General features: G+C 41.3%; 2 protein-coding genes across 2 annotated transcripts in view; one reads left to right on the top strand and one right to left on the bottom strand.

Moving 5' to 3' along the window:
• The window catches only part of HERC5 (HECT and RLD domain containing E3 ubiquitin protein ligase 5), a 45,530-nt gene extending 29,404 nt beyond the window's left edge, over window positions 1–16,126 (top strand). Inside the window, exons 18-23 of the mRNA XM_052642003.1 lie at window positions 985–1,151; window positions 9,311–9,377; window positions 10,311–10,381; window positions 12,570–12,753; window positions 12,831–12,933; window positions 15,921–16,126. Coding sequence (XP_052497963.1) covers window positions 985–1,151; window positions 9,311–9,377; window positions 10,311–10,381; window positions 12,570–12,753; window positions 12,831–12,933; window positions 15,921–16,126 — 798 coding nt within the window. The remainder of the gene's footprint in view (window positions 1–984; window positions 1,152–9,310; window positions 9,378–10,310; window positions 10,382–12,569; window positions 12,754–12,830; window positions 12,934–15,920) is intronic.
• Window positions 16,127–20,502: 4,376 nt separating this feature from the next.
• PYURF (PIGY upstream open reading frame) lies at window positions 20,503–22,605 on the bottom strand. Its single transcript, XM_052641845.1, has 2 exons — window positions 22,308–22,605; window positions 20,503–20,781 (listed from the first exon to the last, which is right to left on the bottom strand). The coding sequence occupies exons 1-2, from the start codon at window positions 22,508–22,510 to the stop codon at window positions 20,640–20,642; spliced, it is 345 nt and encodes a 114-aa protein (XP_052497805.1). The 5' UTR covers window positions 22,511–22,605; the 3' UTR covers window positions 20,503–20,639.
• Between the last annotated feature and the right edge of the window lie 357 nt (window positions 22,606–22,962).

Raw genomic sequence — 22,962 nt, 5'->3', positions numbered from 1 at the left:
TTGCAGGCAAACTCTTTACCATCTGAGCCAGCAGGGAATCCCATTAGCACGTCTGTGAGTAGGAAATGACAGCCCACTCCAATATTCTTGCCTTCCATGGACAGAGGAGCTTGGGAGGCTACAGTCCAGGGGTTTGCAAAGAGTCAGACACAGCTGATTGACTGACGGAGCACACGCACATGCAGTTAAGATCTGGGCTTCCCTGGTGGCTCAGTGGTAAAGAATCCACCTGCCAAGCAGAAGACTCGGGTTCAGTCCCTGGGTTGGGAAGATCCCCTGAAGAAGGAAATGGCAAACCACTCCAATATTCTTGCCTAGGAAATCCCATGGACAGAAGAGCCTGGCAGGGATCAGATTAAAGTTGGACATAACTTTGAGATTAAACCACCACCACCACCACCAATTAAGATCCTACTACCTTAGCAAATTTGATGATTATAATGCAGTATTGTTGCAGGTACCTAGTGGCTCAGATGATAAAGAATCTGCCTGCAATGTGGGACACCCGAGTTCAATCCCTTGGTAGGGAAGATCCCCTGGAGAGGGAAATGACAACCCACTCCAGTATTCTTGCCTGGGAAATCCCATGAACAGAGGAGCCTGGCGGGCTATACAGTCCATGGGGTCACAAAGAATTGGACATGGCTTAGTGATTAAACAGCACAGTATTGTTATCTATACTCACTATACTTTGCATTTGACCTCTAGGATTTATTTGCTACTCATTGCAGTTTCTCCCCTTAAACAACATCTCTCCTATCCCCTCACACCCATCCTGTTAAAGCTTTTAGTAACCAAAACTGGCAGAGATTTAAATTGACTTGATGATTGAGTATAAAACCTAAATATTCTTATCTCAAGATTTTTTGTTTTAATTTGTGATTTGATTTTGATTTTAAAAGGGGAAAAAAGGTTCACTTAATGTAAATATTCCATTGTACTGGTAAAAATTTATAATACATTAAGTTTTTTTTCTCCTTTCAGCCTAAATTTGAAAATAAGAGTTATTTCTTCTTTGGACTTCTATGTGGACTTTCTCTATTCAATTGTAATGTTGCCGACATCCCTTTTCCACTGGCTCTGTTTAAGAAACTTTTGGACCAAACGCCATCACTAGAAGACTTGAAAGAACTCAGTCCTGTTTTGGGAGAGTAAGTTAACATAGTTCTTTTTTCAGATATATTTATGTATCTTAAATATATTTATATTATAGTATGATTGGACTGCAAGGAGATCCAACCAATCCATCCTAAAGGAGATCAGTCCTGGGTGTTCATTGGAAGGACTGATGTTGAAGCTGAAAGTCCAATACTTTGGCCACCTGATGTGAAGAGCTGACTCATTTGAAAAGACCGTGATGCTGGGAAAGATTGAGGGCGGGAGGAGAAGGGGACGAAAGAGGGTGAGATGGTTGGATGGCATCACTGAATCAATGGACATGGGTTTGGGTAAACTCTGGGTGTTGGTGATGGACAGGGAGGCCTGGCGTGCTGTGGTTCATGGGGTCTCAAAGAATCAGACATGCCTGAGCGACTGAACTGAACTGAACTGATGATTGCCATTGTAGAGATAATTAGCACCTCTATCTCATCTAATAATTATATTTAGATAAATATTTAAACATATACACATTTCAGTAGTATTTTTATGTTCAGTAGTAGCATTCTAGGTACTTTAAACTGATTTTAACTTAAGCAAGAATTGTTAGGTAATAATTTAACTTTCTAAACAATTAAGAAAAGTTGAATTTTCTATAGTTAATCCTTGCTGTGCTGTGCTCAGTCGCTCAGTCGTGTCCTACTCTTTGCAGCTCCATGACTGAAGTCTGCCAGGCTCCTCTGTCCATGGGTTTCTCCAGGCAAGAATACTGGAGTGAGGTGCCATTTTCTCCTCCAGGGGCTCTTCTTGACCCAGGGATTGAACCCAAGTCTGTTATGTCTCCTGCGTTGGCAGGTGGATAGTTTACCACGAGCGCTACTTGGGAAGTGCCCATAGTTAGCCCTACTGCTTATATTAACCTTTAGACTTGGTACAGAAATGGTCATGACAGAGCACAAGTACACCTTGGTGCACAACCGGCAAGTGATGTTTATTTTAATAGTTGTTTCATGTCATTACCTTTAAAAGGAAAGCTTATTTCTAAGTTAGAAGGTGAGCCACTACCTCACCAAACATATTGGTAACATAAATAGAGTTAATATCCCTGCTGTGTAGTGTTCCTGTATATCCATTAGAAAAGCTGATAGAGTATATTAGAAAGTAATCTACAAAGGAAGCAATAGAAATAGCTCATAAATTAAGATGATTGGTTTCAGACTTCAGTGGTGGTGTAATGGTTAAGACTCCATGCTTTCAATGCAGAGGGGTGCTGGTTTGATCCCTAGTCCAGGAACTAAGATCCCATGTGCTGTGCGGCACATCCAGAATTATTGTAGAAAGATGATCAGTCTTCCTAGTGACCATAGACTACATATTCAAATGAGAGGCTAATGTGATTTCACATTGGTAGAGTTTGGAAATACTGATGCTATATAGTATTAGCAAGGATTTGGAAAAAGGTTCACCCTGATTTTGGGAATTGTTAGTGGAAGTGTAAAGTGGTAACTCCTTTTCAGAGAATACTGTGGCAGTACAGTAGTCCCCCTTTGTCTGCAGGAGATGCATTCCAGGCCCCCAAATGGATGCTTGCCACCATGGATAGTATACACACATATACACGTAGATACGCACACACACCATGTTTTTTCCTCTACGTACGTGTTTTTCATATACATACCTTTTACTTAGATAAAAAATTTGTAAATTTGGCACACTATGATAGCAGCAATAACAAATAATAAAATAGGACAACTGTAACAATATCCCTTCATGAATCATAGCCTTGTGGCAAAGAGGCTTGTATAACTCAGTGAAGCTATGAGCCATGCCATGCAGGGCCACCCAAGATGGATGGGTCATAGTGGAGAGTTCTGACAAAATGTGGTCCACTGGAGGAGGGAATGGCAAGTCACTCCAGTTATTCTTGTTGTGAGAGCCCCCATAAACAGTATGAAAAAGCAAAGATACGACACTGGAAGATGAGCCTCCCAGACTGGAAGGTGTCCAGTATGCTACTGGAGAAGAATAGAGGGCAGTTACTAATAGCTGCAGAAAGAATGAAGAGGCTGAGCCAAAGCGGAAACAGCTCTCAGCTGTGGATGTGTCTGGTGGTGAGATTAAAGTCTAATGCTGTAAGGAACAGTATTTCACAGGAACCTGGAATGTTAGGTCCATGAATCAACGTAAATGGGACGTGGTCAAGCAGGAGATGGCAAGAGTGAACATCAGCATCTTAGGAAGTCAGTGAACTAAATGGATGGGAATGGGTGAGTTTATTTTAGATGACCATTATATCTGCTACTGTCGGGGAGAATCTCCTAGAAGAAATGAAGTGGCCCTCATAGTCAACAAGAGTCTGAAATGTGGTACTTGGGTGCAGTCTTAAAAATGGCAGAATGATCTTGATTCTTTTCCAAAGCAAACCATTCACTATCACAGTATTCCAAGTCTATGCTGTAACTGCTTATGCTGAGAAAGTTAAAGTTGACCAGTTCTATGAAGACCTACAAGACCTTCTAGAACTAACACCAAAAAAAGATGTCCTTTTCATCATAGAGGATTGAAATGCAGAGATAGGAAGTCAAGAGAGACCTGGAATAACAGGCAAGTTTGACCTTGGAGTACAAAATGATGCAGGGCAAAGGCTAATATAGTTTTGTTAGAACACCCTGGTCATAGCAAACACTCTTTTCCAACAGCATAAGAGATGACTTTACACATTGATATCACCAGATAGTCAATACTAAAATCAGATTGATTATATTCTTTGCAGCTGAAGATTGAGAAGCTCTTATATACAGTGACCAAAAACAAGACCTAGAGCTGACTGTAGTTCAGATCATCAGCTCATGATTACAAAAAATTCAGGCTTAAATTGAAGAAAGTAGGGAAAACCACTAGGCCATTCAGGTATGACCTAAATCAAATCCCTTAAGATTATACAGTGGAGGTGATGAATAGATTGACGGGATTAGATCTGGTAGAGTATCTGAAGAACCATGGAAAGAGGTTTGTAACATTGTATAAGAGGCAGTGACCAAAACCATTCCAAAGAAATAGAATCGCAAAAAGGCAGAATGGTTGTCTGAGGAAGATTTAGAAATAGCTGAGGAAAGAAGAGAAATAAAAAGCAAGGGAGAAACGGAAAACATACTCAACTGAATGCAGAGTTCCAGAGAATAGTAAGGAGAGATAAGACCTTTTTTTTTTAGGAAAAAAAAAAAAAGTAGAGGAAAACAATAGAATGGGAAAGACTAGAGATCTCTTCAAGAAAATTGGAGATACCAAGGAATATTTCATGCAAGGATGGGCCCAATAAAGGACAGAAATGGTAAGGAGTTCACAGAAGCAGAAGAGATTAAGAAGAGGTGGCAAGAATACACAAAACAACTGTACGAAAAAGGTCTCAACGACCTGGATAACAGTAATGGTGTGGTCAGTTACCTAGAGCCAGACATTCTGGAGTGTGAAGTGAAGTGGTCCTGGCTGCTGCTAAGTCGCTTCAGTGTCCGACTCTGTGCGACCCCATAGACGGCAGGCCACCCAGCTCTCCCTTCCCTGGGATTCTCCAGGCAAGAATACTGGAGTGGGTTGCCATTTCCTTCTCCAATGCATGAAAGTGAAAAGTGAAAGTGAAGTCGCTCAGTTGTGTCCGACTCCTCACGATCCCGTGGAGTGCAGCTTACCAGGGTCCTTCATCCATCGGACCTTCCCGGCAAGAGTACTGGAGTGGGTTGCCATTGCCTTCTCCAAGTGGTCCTTAGGAAGCATTACTATGAGCAAAGCTAGTGGAGGTAATAGAATCCCCAGCTGAGCTATTTCAAATCCTAAAAGATGATGCTGTTATAGTGCTACGCTCAGTAAATTTTGAACTCAGCAGTGGCCACAAGACTGGAAAAGATCAGTTTTAATTCCAATCCCAAAGAAGGGCAATACCAAAGAATGTTCAATCTACTGTACAGTTGTACATTTCACATGCTAGTAAAGTTATGCTCAAGATTGTTCAAGGTAGGCTTTAGTACTTTGTGAATTGAGAACTTCCAGATGTACAAGCTGGGTTTAGAGAAAGCAGAGGAACCAGAGATCAAATTGCCAACATTCATTGGATCATAGACAAAGCAAGAGAATTCCAGAGAAATGTCTATCTCTTGTTTCATTGACTATGCTAAAGCCTTTGACTTTGTGGATCATAGCAAACTGTGGGAAACCCTTTAAAGAGATGGGAATACCAGACCATCTTACCTGTCTCCTGAGAAACCTGTATGCAGGCTAAGAAGCAACAGTTAGAATTGGACATAGAACAACGAACTGGTTCAAAATTAGGAAAGGAATATGACAAGGCTGTATATTATCAACCTGTTTATTTCACTTATATGCAGAGTGCATCATGCAAAATGCCAGGCTGGATGAATTACAGGCTGGAATCAAGATTGTCAGGATAAATATCAACAACCTCAGATATACATATGATACCACTTTAATAGCAGAAAGTGAAAAGGAACTAAAGAACCTCTTGATGAGGTGCAAAAGCTGACTTAAACCTCAGCATTCAAAAATGAAAATCATGGTATCTGGTCCCATCACTTCATGGCAAATAAAAGGAGGAAAAGTGGAAGCAGTGACAGATTTCATTTTCTTTGGCTCTGAAATCACTGTAGATGGTGACTGCAGCCATGAAATTAAAAGACACTTGCTCCTTGGAATCCGAAAAGCTATGACATACTTCGACAGCCTATTAAAAAGCAGAGACATCACTTTGCTGACAAAGGCCTGTATAGTCAAAGCTATGTTTTTTTCAGTAGTCATGTATGAATGTGAGAGTTGGATCATAAAGAAGGCTAAGCACCGAAGAACTGATGCTTTTGAATTGTGGTGCTAGAGGAGACTCTTGAATGTCCCTTGGACTGCAAGGAGATCAAACCAGTCAGTCTTAAAGGAAATCAACCCTGTGTATTCATTGGAAGGACTGATGCTGAAGCTGAAACTCCAACACTTTGGCCACCTGACGTGAAGAACTGACCCACTGGAAAAGACCCTTATGCTGGGAAAGATTGAAGGCAGGAGGAGAAGGGGACAACAGAGGATGAGATGGTTAGATGGCATCATGAACTCAATGGACATGAATTTGAGCAAACTCTGGGAGATAGTAAAGGACAAGGAAGCCTGGTGTGCTGCAGTCCATAGGGTCGCAGAGTCACACATGACTTAGCAAGTGAACAACTGTAATAAAAGTTACCTGAATGTGGAATGCAATCTTCCTATCTTTCAAAATATCTTATGTGCAAATCTAATGCCTTTTCCATCCTAACTAGCTTTATCATGCACTGTGGCCAGAACGCTGCAGTTTGAGGTGCAACAGCAAAACCAGTATTTTCCTTTGTCCTTCTTCACAATTTCCCAGATAGAAGATTCTTCTTACTGTGATTGTAGCAACCTCAGGATATGATTTTTTTCTTTCCTCATTAAATTGAGAACTTTCAACTTCTCACTTAAAAGATATACTTTACAGCTTTTCTTTGGCACATCCCAATTGCTAGCATCACTACTCTTGCTCTTTGAGGCCATTATTAAGTTAAATAAGAGTTCATGGATGCAAGGGCTGTGATACCACAGTGGTCACGAGGCAGCTACTAAATGACTAACAGGTGGGATATGCTGGACAAAGGTATGATTCACATATCCTGGGATAGCATGAGATTGCATCTTGCTACTCAGAACATCCTGCAATTTAAAACTGATAAATTATTTAATTCTGGAATTTCCTATTTAACATTTTCCAATTGCAGTAAACCAGAGGTAACTGAAACTATAAAAAGCAAAACCATGGATAAGGTGAGATTACTTTGACCCAGCAATTGTACCTCTACACTTTTCACATTCAGAAATACAGTCATGCAAAGATGTATGCCTGCTGGTGCACATTGTATTAGTTTGTGTAATACGTAGACTACCTAAATGTTCTCTAGTAAAGTGAAGAAAGTGAAAGTGTTTGTTGCTCAGTCGTGTTCAACTCTGTGACCCCATGGACTGTAGTCCACCAGGCTCTACTGTCCATGGGATTCTCCTGGCAAGAACACTGGAGTGGATTGCCATTCGCTTCTGGGAATTAATATTTTTTGTATATTTATGCAGTGGAATACTATGGAGATTTTTTTAAAGAATGAGAACAGTAGTATGATTCTGTTATTATTCCTACTTTACAGATGAGGAAACTGAGACAGAGAAAAGTTAGGTAATTTGCCTCAGACCCCATAGTGACAGAACCATGAATAGAATGCAGTCTAGCTCGAGAACCCCAACTATTAATCATTGTATTTATATACTAATAAGGGAAAAAACACTGAAAACACCAGATTTGGTAAAGAGGTAAATTTGTCATTATTTTTTACTGAAAACATTGACAATGACTTAATCCAGCTTATGTCTAAAAAGACTTATTAAACTAAATAACTTCATATAGATGAACTAAGTAAAGACCGTTAAATCCATATTAGCATTTCTCAAACTTTTAGGTCTTAAGATTCTCAAAAATTAATAGAGGACCTCGAAGAGGTTTTGCTTATATTAAGTAAACTTGTCAGTATTTATGATACTAAAAATTAAAAGTAAGGAGTTTTAAATATAGGAATACACATTAGCTATCATATCACCTCTGGAAAACTGTTCTGTGCTCATGACAGAATGTGAGGAGGCAAGTAACATCTTAGTGTTATTATGATATTTGTTTTGACCTTGCAGACCCTACCCCACCCACCCAGTAAAGGCCTCAGGGATTCCCAGAAGTTGTGGTTTACACTTTGATAATCCCTGATCTCTGTACTCAGTAAAACTGCTATTTTAATCCTAGAAGGCTTAAAAAAAAAAGAAAACCCAGCTTAAAGTTTATATGGATGAGCAAGGGGCCAAGAATAGCCAGAGATCATTTGTAAGGTGAATAAGGATAGGGAACTTGGCCTACCAGATACCAAGAATCATTAGAAAGCTGTATTAATTAGGGCAGTGTGATTTTGCTGCTGGCTTTCCAATGGGACAGGAGAGTGTGGAACCTGACCCATATACACATGGCTCTTTGTTAGAGGTAGTTTATTAGATCAGTGGGAACAGAAGTACTCTTCAAGTAATGCATCTGGGGAAAAAGATGAGAGCAGATACCTTAGGCCATGGACCAAAACCAACTCTGTGTGGATGAAGGACTTAAATATTGAATGTAAAAATGAAGGAAATACGGACAGTTATTGCACACTATTGCAATTTCTCAAGCAAGACATAAAAATACCAACATTATAGGAAAGACTGATACATTTAACTGCAGTAAGATGAAAGAAATTCTTTGTTCATCAAGAGATACCTTAGCAAAGAGAAAAGGTATTCTTCAAACTGTATATATGTGTATAACACGTTCGGTGGTAGAAAAGTGAGATAAGAAACGTACCCTTTATACGTAGATATAAGATACTGGAGGTGTTTTAGTTCTTGTTTGGGGATGTGTTCTTCATAAGCACACTCATAAATAAGCCACCCATGGACATACAGTGACAAAGCGTCATGAACCAAATCTACGACAAATCCAGTTTTGTCAGCTGAGTTCCCATTAGTCTCTCTCAGCCCCCCAAAACACAATAAAATATGGTCTGTTTTTATCATGATACTATTTAAAAGATCCAACATGTTTAGAGAATTCTTTGGTGGTCCAGTAGTTAGGACTTGGTGCTTTTACCACCATGGCCTGTGTTCAATCTCTGGTCGGTGAACTAAAATCCCGCAAGCTGCATGGTGTGGCCAAAAAAAAAAAAAAAGATCCAGATTTTAGCAAAATTTAGTAATAAAAAATCCAGCAGGGGAAAAATCAACTGATTCCACCTTCTCCCAGAGGCCTTACCCAATGACAAGCATCCCTTTAGAAAGAGTTAACGAAGCTCTCCCATGTTGTACCTGTACCAGTTATGTTGTTTCTGGTGGTACTTATCCGACACCACTGTAGTTAGGGTGGAGGGAAGAGAGCTGGGAATTGGGTGGGGAGCCTGCAGAATTACAAATAAACCTCCAAACCTCACACTTTGGGCTGCTGTCTGGCCCTAGTTAGACTATCGATATACAGAAACAAGTGACATGAACTAAACCTGACCTCCCACCTTGAGAACAGGCATGCCCTTGACATTTTTAGATGATGTATCTAGCCATCATGATTATTGACAATAAGACTGTTCTTTAGGAGTTTGCAGACACTTCTGGATGATGACGGCGATGACTTAGAAGAAGTATTTCACATCCATTTTAATGTAAGTAACAGTAAAAATAAAATTACAGCTCATACTAATCTGATTTTACTACTTATATACCTCATAAATGTATATGCTTTATAAATTTGTATACTCTATAAATTTACAGACTTTATAATCGGATTAACTATTTATATACTTTTAATATAAACTATCAAGGTAGTACAAAAGGTATTTTTTCCTCATTTTTCATGAGCTGGGTGTATTATCAGTTAGATTTTACTGAGTAACAGATAACACCTAAACTTGGTGGTGTAAAACAGCAAACACAGTTCTGAGGCTTTCTGGACTGGCCTGACTTGACTGTTCTGGGTGGATCACAGTGGCCTTGCTCCCACACCTGTTCGTTAGCAGGCTGGTTGGTTGAGGGGGTGCAGCTGGAACAGCTGTGTCTGTCCTAGTTGACTAGCTGAGGCTTCTTCACAGAGTGGAGAGTTACAGAAAGTAGGAGATGGCAAGCCCCAACATGCAGCTTCTTGTCAAGCGTTTACTCCTGTTAGGTCCCACTGGTCGAAATACTTCACATTGCTGCACTCAGATTCACGAGCTGAAGAAATAGACGCCCCCTCTTGATGGGAGCTGTTGCAAAGTTACATGGCGTAAATACCAGGATGGGAGGAATTTCTGGCCAGTTTAGTAAATCTGCTGCGCTGGGTCTGTGCTGTTGTGAAGTGAATACTGAGATGTGGCAGTTTTCCCAGTAGTTTATTCAGTATGATCAGTTAAAATAGATAATTCAGGTTTTTAAAAAAGTTTGTTTTTCATTCTCTGTGATAAATGTGGTAAATTTTTTTACCACCTTACTGGTTTTTATAACAAAAATATGTATTTTCACAAATTCTTGAGGAAAACAGATATGCTCAAAAGTGTTTTTGTTGACAGTAGATTGTTGGGGATTCTCTTGGAGATTACTGAGTTCATTTGTGGTTACAGGTGCATTGGGACAAAAATGATGTAGACTTAATTCCTGACGGAAGTCACGTAATTGTTGACCAGACTAACAAGTAAGTAAAAAGAAATAATTGTTTTGTCTGAAAAGAGAAAGTGTTACTCGCTTAATTGTGTCCGATTTTTTGCACAGTGTTTATTTCACTGGGCTCTTAAAATTCCTTGTCATTATAATTTTCCTTTCTTAGCCATTTTCCAGTAAGGCAGAGGATCAGTGCATGTTGTGTGCATGTGTGTGTCTCCAAGTTTGCTGCCGGCTGGGATGGAAATGGCTTTCTTGCACAGGCCTTCTCTTATCTTCCTGTCTAGGGGATAAAGACCTCTCTTTATCCCCTTGCCTGGCTTTACTTTTTCTTGCCATGTCACACATTATCTGCCTTTATTTTTACTTGAGTGTTTCCCCCGCCTCTTAGGAGCTGTGTGATGCCAAGAGTATGGTCTGTTTTGCTCACTGTTGTTTGTCCAGTACCTAGTTCACAGTGGTGCCCAGTCCATAGCAGGCACTTAGTATTGTTAATATTATTAGATGTTACTGTGGTATCTTGACTTCCCATTACCGTATGGGATGCCATTTAAAGCCGTAGAATTTGGGATCATAGAATAGTCCCCTGATAGCTGGTCAGAGTGGCAAAGAAATATGTAGTGAGCATTCTGGCCTAAAGCCCAGTGTTTCTCTTTAATTTTTAACGTATTAAAAAATTTGAATTATAACATATAGAAAAGTTCAAAGTTAGAAGTATGCAGATCAAGAAATGGAACATTTCTGGCTCTGTGGTATATTTAATCAATATACCTCAATTTTGTCCATAGAATTATTGATTGCCTGGCTCCTTCCCCTGAAAGTGCCCAGAGGCAGCAACTTCAAGTGAAGCGCTGGGCTCACTCCAGGGAGCCTCTGTGCTCTCTTGGTCCGGAGGCCTGTTTGAATATTGGCTTTGATTTGAAAGCCTGGAGCTTTTGTATTTGTTACCTGGCTTTCTCTAGTTTATCCCTGGGAACCTTTGCTACAAGCTGCTTCAGCTAGACAAAGAAATGTCCTTTTTGTATTTAACCACAAATAATTACTCACTCTGACCAATTCAGACAATACACGAATATAAAATAGGAAGTTTCTCCTGGCTCCCAAGCCCATTCCCCAGAGATCGCAGGAACAAATTCTTTTCTCTTCTAGTCTATCCGTTCTCTTAACCGTGTGACTGTGAGCAGTCTCGTACTTGCACTGTGTCTGTTTCCTTTTTACCAAAATGCATAAGAACCTGCCTCACGGTTTTATGAAGATTAAAGTAGATGATCCGTATTTAAAAAAGCCACAGCTCTAGCGGTTGTACATGGTAAGCACCCAGTCTTAGATATTCTAGCTCTCTTGATGCTGGGGAAGTTGAAGGCAGAAGGAGAAAGGGGTGGGGGCCACAGAGGATGAGATGGTTGTGTCGCATCACCAACTCAGTAGACATGAATTTGAGCAAACTCCAGGAGATAATGAAGAACAGGGAAGCCTGGCATGCTGCAGTCCATAAGGTCACAAAGAAACGCAATTTAGTGACTAAACAGTGACCAACAACTAGCCTTTTATTAGTAGTAGCATTTTGCTTTAAAATATTTTATTAGAGTCCTTTTGGTGAGACCAAGTGTGGGCCATCTAATTAATTTTGGCCTCAAATTTCTAGACAGTCCCCTCCCTCCCACTCCTGGAGGTTGACAGCTGCTCACAAGGTTTAATGCAGGAAAGATGTAAAGTTCCTAGGAGCTATTCAACACCAGATAGAGGACTTCGTTTGTGTCAGCAAAATTCACAGTACCCAGGTAGAAGGCACGATGCTCTCTTGCTTCTTATCACGGCCTGTTGAGGTGACAGGAACTATTGCCTGGGCGCCCCAACCATCACAGCAGCACTTCTCCAAGAGGAGAGTTCCAAACCAGGCCAGCCCGGAGTCTCTGTGAAGGGGCACTGCCCTGCTGGGCTTCCAAAGCTCTTGTGTTTTATCCAATAATAGTACACTGGTGGATCTTAAACCTCTTGTGGCACTGTGGACCGTTCTTCGAGAATAAGGGCCCTGCACACCAGCAGCTGTGTGGGGATGGTGCAGGCGACCTCCTTTCCCTTATTTGGAGAAGGTGCTGCAGCAGCCACCAGGCAGACCCCAAGGCCACCATCTCTTCCTTTATTTATATCATTTTCACCCCCTCCCCCAGTTTTGTTGGGAGTATTGCTATAATCTGAAATCATTCTTTGTTTTATTAAAGGAGAGACTATGTTTCTAAGTATGTCAATTACATCTTCAACATCTCTGTAAAGGCAGTTTATGAGGAGTTTCAAAGAGGATTTTACAAAGTGTGTGACAAGGAGATTATTGAATTTTTCCATCCCGAACAACTTAAGGATGTGATTATCGGAAATACAGATTACGACTGGGAAACATTTGAAAAGGTACATCGTAAAGGCCGAGTGGTTTAAATTAAAATTTTATTTGTTTCTTGAATATTTTTTTTTGCATTTTTCTATAGAATGCACATTATGAACATGGATACGACAGTTCACATCCCACCATAGTGATGTTTTGGAAAGCTTTACACAAATTGACTTTGGAGGAAAAGAAAAAATTCCTTGGTGAGTGTTACATCAGGAGGAAGTCTGTACTCTTGTGTCCTTTTTGTGGGATAAGGAAATCTTGTTCTTCACAGGCATCACTTGCCTGTGAAGTCAGTCACTCACAGTCCAGTGGAATGTTCTTTATTTCAGGTTGCCCCAATATATTAAAAAAATGCTAATATAGATTTTTTTCCAGTCATTTTCAATTCTGCCTGTTGTAAATTTGGCTTCTTTGAGCTAAATATTGAGACTTCTGTAGTTGTATCATCATTCAGTTAGCCAGGCCCCATGGGATGAGCCAAGCTGTACACTATCACTTGTCTCCATGGTTTTAACTCAACCTTCAGACTTCGATCTGTTTTATGCCTATGCAGTGTTTTTCAGATCATGAACTCCTTATTGCCAAATTCAGACTTAAATTGAAGAAAGTAGGGAAAACCACTAGACCATTCGGGTATGACCTAAATCAAATCCGTTATGATTATATACTGGAAGTGACCAAATAGAATCAAGAGATTAGATCTGAGAGAGGGCCTGAAGAACTATGGACGGAGGTTCATGACATTGTATAGGAGGCAGTGATCAAGACCATCCCCAAGAAAAAGAAACGCAACAAGGCAAAATGGTTGTCTGAGGAGATCTTGCAAATAGCTGTGAAGGGACGCGAAAGGCAAAGGATAAAAGGAAGGAAAGATATACCCATTTGAATGCAGAGTTCCAAAGAACAGCAAGGAGAGATAAAAAGCCTTCCTAAGTGATCGATGCACAGAAATAGAGGAAAACAATAGAATGGGAAAGACTAGAGATCACTTCAGGAAAATTAAAGATACCAAGGGAACATTTCATGCAAAGATGGGCTAAATAAAGGACAGAAATGGTAGGGACCTAAGAGAAGCAGAAGATATTAAGAAGAGGTGGCAAGAATACACAGAAGAACTGTACAAAAAAGATCTTCACAACCCATATAATCACCTAGAGTCAGACAACCTGGAATGTGAAGTCAGGTGGGCCTTAGGAAGCATCACTACAAATAAAGCTAGTGGAAGTGATGGAATTCCAGTTGAGCTGTTTCAAATCCTGAAAGATGATCCTGTGAAAGTGCTGCACTCAATATGCCAGCAAACATGGAAAACTCAGCAGTGGCCATAGGACTGGAAATGGTCAGTTTTCATTCCAGTCCCAAAGGCAATGCCAAAGAATGCTCAAACTACCGCACAATTGCACTCATCTCACATGCTAGTAAAGTAATGCTCAAAATTCTCCAAGCCAGGCTTCAGCAATATGTGAACTGTGAACTTCCACATGTTCAAGCTGGTTTTAGAAAAGGCAGAGGAACCAGAGATCAAATTGCCAACATCCAATGGATTGTGGAAAAAGTAAGAGAATTCCAGAAAAACATCTATTTCTGCTTTATTGTTTATGCCAAAGTCAATGGCATAGTCATTTGCCATTTAATCACTATGTGGATCACAATAAACTGTGGAAAATTCTGAAAGAGATGGGAATACCAGACCACCTGACCTGCCTGTTGAAAAACCTGTATGCAGGTCAGGAAGCAACGGGTAGAACTGGACATGGAACAACAGACTGGTTCCAAATAGGAAAAGGAGTACATCAAGGCTGTATCTTGTTACCCTGCTTGTTTAACTTCTATGCAGAGTACATCATGAGAAACGCTGGGCTGGAAGAAGCACAAGCTGGAATCAAGATTGTCGGGAGAAATATCAATGACCTCAGATATGCAGATGATACCACCCTTATGGCAGAAAGTGAAAAACTAAAGAGCCTGTTGATCAAAGTGAAAGAGTGAAAAAGTTGGCTTAAAGCTCAACATTCAGAAAACGAAGATCATGGCATCTGGTCCCATCACTTCATGGGAAATAGATGGGGAAACAGTGGAAACAGTGGCTGACTTTATTTTTCTGGGCTTCAAAATCACTGCAGATGGTGATTGCAGCCATGAAATTAAAAGACGCTTACTCCTTGGAAGGAAAGTTATGACCAACCTAGACAGCATATTAAAAAGCAGAGACATTGCTTTGCCAACAAAGGTCCATCTAGTCAAGGCTATGGTTTTTCCAGTAGTCATGTATGGATATGAGAGTTGGACTGTGAAGAAAGCTGAGCTCCAAAGAATTGATGCTTTTGAACTGTGGTGTTTGATAAGATTTTTGAGAGTCCCTTTGACTGCAAGGAGATCCAACCAGTCCATCCTAAAGGAAATCAGTCTTGAATATTCATTGGAAGGACTAATACTGCCGCTGAACCTCCAATACATTGGCCACCTGATGGGAAGAACTGATTCATTTTAAAAGACCCTGATGCTGGGAAAGATTGAAGGTGGGAGGAGAAGGGGATGACAGAAGATGAGATGGTTGGATGGCATCACTGACTCTATGGACATGAGTTTGAGTGAGCTCTGGGAGTTGGTGACGGACAGGGAAGCCTGGTGTACTGCAGTCCATGGGGTCACAGAGTCGGACACGACTGAGTGACTGAACTGAACTGAGTTTTTTTCCTGAGACTTGCTTGATGATTGCCTTTCTCATTTTCTTACTCAGTTTCCTTACTTATTTTTGAGGAACATTTATCTTCTTTTTTCTTTGGATAACATGGATGTTGAAAGGTATTCAGACTTTTGCAGAAACCCAGCCTACCTTTCCAGTCTTTGAACTGGAAGTCCTCCCGGTTACCCCAGCCTAATTCTCTCCCTGCTCTGCCATGGCATTTACGCTCATGAGGGACTAATTCCATGGCATCTCTGGGGCTGTCTTACACCCTTTTTATTTTTCTCTGTCTTTTCCTGCCCAAGAATTTAATATTCCCAACCAGACTGTAAGTTGCTTAAGGGCAGTGACTGTGTCAGACTTGGTCCTAACAGTGGCCCCCAGTGCAGTCCAAAGCGCATGGGCCTCCAATTAATGTTTTTGAATAAACACATTTTCTCTATATAAATTTTGGTTTCTGTGAAGCAGATAGCACTGATTTTTCTTCTTTTTTTTTAGTGTTTCTTACAGGAACTGACAGAATTCAAGTAAAAGGTGTAAAGAACATGAAAATAACATTTTGCTGTCCTGAAACTTTGAATGAAAAAGATCCCATAAGAGCACAGACATGTTTTAGTGTCCTCTACCTCCCTAAGTATTCTACAATGGAAAGAGTAGAAGAAGCACTCCAAATGGCCATCAACAACAGCAGAGGATTTGGCTGACCTACCTCACACTCTTTACCCCTTTTGGGAAATATTTTCAAAAATAAAATTAACTTAAAACTTAACATAAAAATCTTGCTGACTGTTCACTGTGTTCACTTGCTTTTTTAGAATTCCTATTTTTGCTTGTAAATGTATTGGCAGTGATATGGATTAGGCTGTTACAACAAGTGCATTGAGAAACACACTGCATTGAGACAGCAGGGTTTTTTCTCATAAATGTCTGGGTAGTTTGTCCAGGGCTTAAGTGGTTCTTTTCCCTCTCAAACTGCTCTAGTTACCTAGATGACTTTCTTGTTGCAAATTTCAGTGGAAACTTGCACATTTCTATCTTAAATATATTTATTGCATTTGAAACTGTTGACTCCTTTCTCCTCAACTGCTAGGCTTTCTTTTTCGTGGCTGCTTTCCCATTTCTTTTGCATGCTTCTCTTATACTTCCTGACCTTAAGTGCTCGTCTAGTCATCGTTTCTCACTCTACACATATTCCTTCTCGTTGCTCTGGCATCAGTTATTATTTCCAGGCGGATGATACCCAGATCTCTCTCTGTCCGACAGGAACTGACAATACAACATGACAGCCGCTTTTCCTACGTAGCCTGTGTCTACCTGCATGCTTCCCAGCTCCTTCATCTCAGCATGTTTAAGAATATGATCATTTTCCCTGCATTCTGCAGCCTGTATTCTGGTACCACTAACACCTCCTTCAGCCATCTTTCCTTCTTCCCTCTTATTCACCCCCACATTTGAAAAAATCAGGTTTTGACGATCTTGTTCTTCATCTTCCTCTAAGCCCACTGCCGATGCTTTAGTTCAGGCTCTTATCATCTGTCCCATCACTGCAGTCCTCTCTCAACTGGTCTCCCTGCATCTAGACCAACATTGTCCAGTAGAACTTTCTGTTAAGGCTAGAGACCTAGACGGGCTTCCCAGGTGGCGCTAGTGGTAAAGAACCTGCCTGCCAGTGCAGAAGACTAAGGAGACATGGGTTTGATCCCTGGTTCGGGAAGATGCCCTAGAAGAGGGCATGGCAGCCCACTCCAGTACTCTTGCCTGGAGAATTCTATGGGTGGAGGAGCCTGGCAGGCTACAGTCCTTAGGGTCGCAAAGAGACACAACTGAAGCCACTTGGTATGCACGCAGAAACCTAAGTAGATCTGTACTGTTGAAGATGGACTCCCTGCTGTAGAAAAGGTTTAGTTGTTGAATTTTGAAGAGAAAACTTTCACTGGTAGTAATGGAAGAAACAGTGTTGGGCTATGCTGTCCAGTAATTTGTAGTTACTTAACTGAGATTTAAAATTCTAGTCATACTAGCCACATTTCAAGTGTTCAGTGTCTACATGTGACTGGTGGCTACTATATTAGTGCAAATGTAAGCACTTGCCACAATAGGGGTCCGTAACACACAAAACACCTGCAAATTTGCATGTGTTTTTTGCTTTTTCTAGGAAGTGTTTATCAGCTGCATACAGCAAAACAATTTTAAAATCAAGCAATAATGTTCAGTTTCATTAACACGGTTATTCTAGTTCGAAAATCCAACCTGATGTGCCTGCTGGTCCCCCACCACGGCCTTGCATATACAGTGTACCATGTTCTAGTCATTTGTGACTGGCTCAGTTTCCTCAACAGGCCACAATCCTATGTTTTCATACATGGTTTTTCTTCTGCTTGGAACCCTTGTCTCATCCCACCCCTACCCCTGCTGCTTCCTCACCTCCTGTCTTCAGTTCTGCCTCCCTCTCTGCATGGGTTATTCCATCATTTGTTAGGATTCACTACAGCTATCATAGCTGTCCAGTACATGCCATGAAAGTGAACAAAGTTTGTGGGATGTGGCTGTCTAGCTCAATGTCCCAACTAGTCTTTCAGTGTCCTGAGAGCTTACCTGCCAGTGAGTTGGCTGAGAGTGCCACCTAGTGGCTTGTGCAGAAAACAGCGGTCACTTACAAACGGAGAATTTCAGTAAGCTGGCCAAAACTTAGAAAAGGGAACAGGACTTTCCCTCCATAACTACACATAGTAATGAGAATCTACTATGTCTTTGGCTGTAACTGGTAATTTTGTATTTCCTGCCTCATTTAAAACTCCTACAAGGCCTGAAAGTTGGCATCATTTCCATGTCACAGATGGGCAGAATTTGAAGTTCAGAGAGGCTTCCTTAAAAGCCCACTCTGCAGGAATGGAAGAAAATGAAAAGGTAAAGTAGGTCAGGACAAGTCCTTTCTTGCTCCCTCAGGGTGGAAAATTCCCACTTACAAAGTTGGTGGCAAGGAGCTTATTCATAGGTCTTAAAGATGATCCCTGCCAGTGATGAGTGAGGACAGTAGGGAACACAGTCTTGCTAAGAGGTCTGAGGAGGCAAGAGGTCCCACCATTGTGAGGTCAGCTCATTACTGGGGCTGTGGGTGGGAATGAGTGCAGAAGAGTTCCAATCAGTGAAAGAATCAGGCAGGATTTCCATGATCGGTTTACAGTGCAACAATATACTTAGGAAAACACAAAGGTCATCAGGCTTGACTAAGAGTCCAAGCATTTTGACACCTCATTCTATTTTTCCTGAAAATAGAAAGGATGAGTTTGCTCAAAATAAAGCAGTACTATTACAGTGATTCAGAAGACAGACCAAAACTGCATTCCCGAGTGGTTTCAACTTCAGTTACTGTCCATTACTCTGGGTAAACCATTTAATCTGTGTGCTTTAGTTTCCTTATCTGTAAAATCGTTATATTACCCACCCTACCCCTGAGATTGAGATTTTGTGTAATATGTTTAGAATTGTACCTATAGTTTGTATTACACAAATGACTGCTACATAAATACTAGTGAAAGGATGGAGTGCCTACTGTAGTCCCCCAGGGCTTTGCTACTGTTTCCTCTAATACGGTAAAATGCTTAGCTTGAAAAAGCTAAAATTGACTTTTCAGAATACAGTGCTTGTTTTATCAGAATTGTTTCATTTACACTGAGCACAGTGAAATTTAGAGCAAATTAAAGAGTAAAACCGCTTCCAAAAGTGACGGGCCCCTCATTCAGTCTCTGCGTTATCTGTATATTGCCAGAAGAGTAATTTTTAAAACAGAACTGCACTAGAGTATATACATTGAACTTATGCAATAGAAAATACATCTAAACTCATTTTAATTTTCTTTTGAAGGAGAAGAATCACTATCTAAAGTTTCTGTTAAACTGCTTTAAGATTCTATTTAGAATCAATTAAAGTTATATTCAGTTCTTAGGTTTCTTTGGGGTAACTACTGAAACATTGCACCTCTGAAATAGTTACTAATCAGTCTTGTTGAAAGTTCTGGAAAGTCAGGAACTATTAATATGTCAAATGCTCATGCTGTCAGTACTGCTAAATAGGTCCATGGCAGGAAAAGGAACTGAAATGTGAGGCATAACATTAAACTCTAGGACACAATCAGCCATTTTCAAGTCTTTCAACCCCACCTCTACCCCCAGAAGCACATATTTTCCTGGGAAATTTTTCTACTTTGGGTTAGTTAAGTGTCTCTCTAAACATAGCCTATAGTTTGAAATTCAGAATATTTTACATTTCCCCTTTCTTAGAATCACACTCTTGTGACCAAAGGAGGGGGAGAAAACACAAAATTGCAAATCGCTTTACGGCAAGTGTCAATATCTTTTTATTTATTATTTTATTAAAATTAATGTAAGCATTTGATGCCAAAGAAATGATGGTGATTTTAAAAACTCAGAATTTCGGCAAGTCCATGAAATTTCCATTTTATTATAGTTTTACATCACATTAGTTCAAATGCATTTCTCTACAACTACTCCAACATAGCTCCTTCGGAATTAGTCATCATTAACGTGACATTACCAAAGCCTTTGAATCTAAAATAAACGTAAAATTTCAAAATAGTAACTTTTAATTATGAATGGGGTAAGCCATCAAGTGATGGTTGGGGCTGTTAATTTCCAACAAGACACTTTGTTGAAATGTTCCTTCTGATACCCCAGGTATAAATGAGAACCTTCAAAAAACAAGGGCAGAACCAAAATACAATAAACATGCCTCTGCAGCTTAAGCCTCTCATAGACCTTAGACCCCTGACAGAAAGCTAGGCAAAGCATCTTTCCTGCAAATTAAGCGGGTTTCCCAGTATTGCCATGTGGACGAGCCTTCAGAGACAGGCATCAAGCGTATCTTTAGCATATACCATCTTGGCTCTGGCTGCGTTAATTATGCCTGAAGAGTTTAATACCCATCCAAGTCCAAAGGTGGAAGAACACATAAACAGGTACGGTAATCGGCAAGAGCAGACTGTAAAAGCACAGACTGGTGGTGCTAGTGCAGCCCTGAGGGAAGTCGTCTTCCACAGAGGCTGAGTAAAACAGTCCTGCCAAAGACACCAGTGGAATCAGGACAGTCAGCGTCGGAAGAGACAGAAACATCCTTCTCCTCCACTTATCACCCGCCACTCTGACTTTTTAAAAGGTAGGTGGTATTTAGATTGTTGTGTGTGTTGTTTTTAAGTATGATCTAATGCTGCTCCACTTCTTCTTGCTTCTTATTTTGATGTGTCATCCTAGCTGCCTGTGGTATCATATTAGGAATCCCATCAATAATTGGATAGGCTATTCCTAACTCTTCATTAATCAATTCATTTGTCGATGCTTCATATCTGAGGGGGGAAAAAAACCAAAATGAATCATGGAAAACAAAATGCTTGGAAGAGCTTGATGTTCAATAAACAGTAACATTTATCCAATTCTAAACATGGAGTTAATCCAAGAAAAGCAGAATTAGACTGCTTTTCATTTTAAAAGCAGTAATAGCCAATTGAACTATTTCTCTTAGAAAATAAATCTCTTAATTGTTCCCATTTTAGTCAGTTTCTCTCATTTTCTTTTTTCACTTTATCCTCAAGCTATGCCTTAATTTTTTAAAAATACCAGTCAGAAAAGATCTTGCCCTTTTCATCCAAATATTCCTTCATTACTCTTTTCAACGCCAAACAATCCCCGTTAATTTACTATTAGAACAGACACTAGAGGAAATTTCAACTTCTTCCTTTTAGAATACATGCTTAATAGAGCAGCCTCATTAACCCATTAAAAAGGAAACCACTGAAAAATCAAAATACACAAGTCTGAGGAAGAGAGGGCAAAAATGAGGAAACTTCAGAATGTTACCTCTGCGAGTGTGCTATTTACATAATTAGCCAAAAAGCAGACCAAGTAGTAATTTCAAGGTTTAAGAAAACTGAATAAGCAATATGTTCATTATGAAAAATATTCAGAAAGAGAAATGAAAAAGATTACTAGCAATCTACCACCCAAAGACTGCTACTGAGAACATTTCGGTGTTTACTAGTGTTGTGAATGTTCAGTTTTAGTAGCCTGAGACAGTAGGGCTGTTTATCCTCAAGACTCTGGGTTAAACCTTCAGAAGGCCTTAAAAACAAAACAAAACAACCCATAACTAGTTGAGAACTAAAAGCCAAAGGGAAGCACACGTAGTTCACATGCTTAAGGTCGTACATGGCATTTTCCCAAGAATCTGCAGGCTACTACATTTTCATCATCTTGGTTTAAAAATCGGCATGCCTTGGGTTTCCAATAGTTCATAAACTTGGCTCTGCGTGAGAAACACTTGCGGTTCCGTTAAGAAAACACACAATTGCTCAGGCCCCGCCTCCAGGCTTTCCGATTCGCCCCGCCCTGGGCGGTGCCTGGAAATCTGCCAGCAACGCAGGAGACAGGACACACGGGTTCGAGCCCTCGGTGAGGAAGAGCCCCTGGAGGAGGAAATGGTAACCCACCCCACTCTTCTCGACTGGAAAATTCCGTAGGCAGACGAGCGCGGTGGGCTACAGTCCAAAGGGTCGCAGAGTCGGGCACGACTGAACACAGCAGCGGCAACTGGCGATTCTAATGCGCAGCCAGTGACTAACCTATGTGCGCCTCGACCCAAGCCTGCGAGTCGGCGGTTTGGCTTCAGAGGCCTCGGTTCCCCTCTGGTCTCCTGTCTCCCTTCCCCGCGCAGAGGGAAGATTTGGGAGCTGGCGGGCCCAGGTCCAAAAAATGGCAGCGAAGAATACCCAGAGTCACCTAAGACTCCTCAATGGCTGTAAACGGCCATACGGTCTATCTGTCCACTCCCCTCGACCGAGGCCACGGAGGAAAACCCGCAGCGGGCGAATCTCACCTGAGCGGCTTCTTGGAGAGCGGACACACCAGGAACTCCAGCAAGGCCTGGTCGAAGGCGCGGGGCGGTTTCTCCGTCCTCTCGCTCTTGTCCGCGGACGGCCGCGAGCTGGACGCGTGCAGACACCTCAGGGCGACCGCGGACGGCGGCGCGCGTGTCCCTCGCAGCGCTGACGCGAGCCGGGCGCACACTCCGCTCAGCATGGTCTGGCAGCCGCCCCCGGGCCTCTGCGCGCCCTCGGCCACCCGGGCAGCTCTAGTCGATTCCAGTGAATCCAGCCCCACCGGCCTGGCCCCGCCCCCGGTGCTCTGGAAACGCTGTCCCCGACAGGTGGAGACCAGCGCTTTGGTTCCGAGGGCGTTCCGAGGCCGCGACTGCTTTTCCCACGACACCGCTTGGTAGTTGACAGGCTCCCGAGTCTTGGAGCTGTTCCTGTGCCTTTGCAAATTAGAAAGAAAAACCAATGCTTAAGTGCGGGTGACTTGAGTTTTCACCGGAGCCTGTCACAGGGTTGCCAAGAAGCAAGTGGCCGGACCTCAAAGTCACACAGTGACTCTTGGACTTACGCGGTTATCACCAAAATGAGGTTTCAAGCACACTGTCATATTGGGTATGTTAAAAAACATTACTTTGTTTTTATGTAAATCTTTACCAA

This window comes from Budorcas taxicolor, chromosome 6 (genome assembly GCF_023091745.1).
Source record: "Budorcas taxicolor isolate Tak-1 chromosome 6, Takin1.1, whole genome shotgun sequence".
NCBI classification, from domain to species: domain Eukaryota; kingdom Metazoa; phylum Chordata; class Mammalia; order Artiodactyla; family Bovidae; genus Budorcas; species Budorcas taxicolor.
The sequence above is the reverse complement of the archived record's forward strand: the minus strand, read 5'-3'. Positions and strand labels throughout refer to the sequence as shown.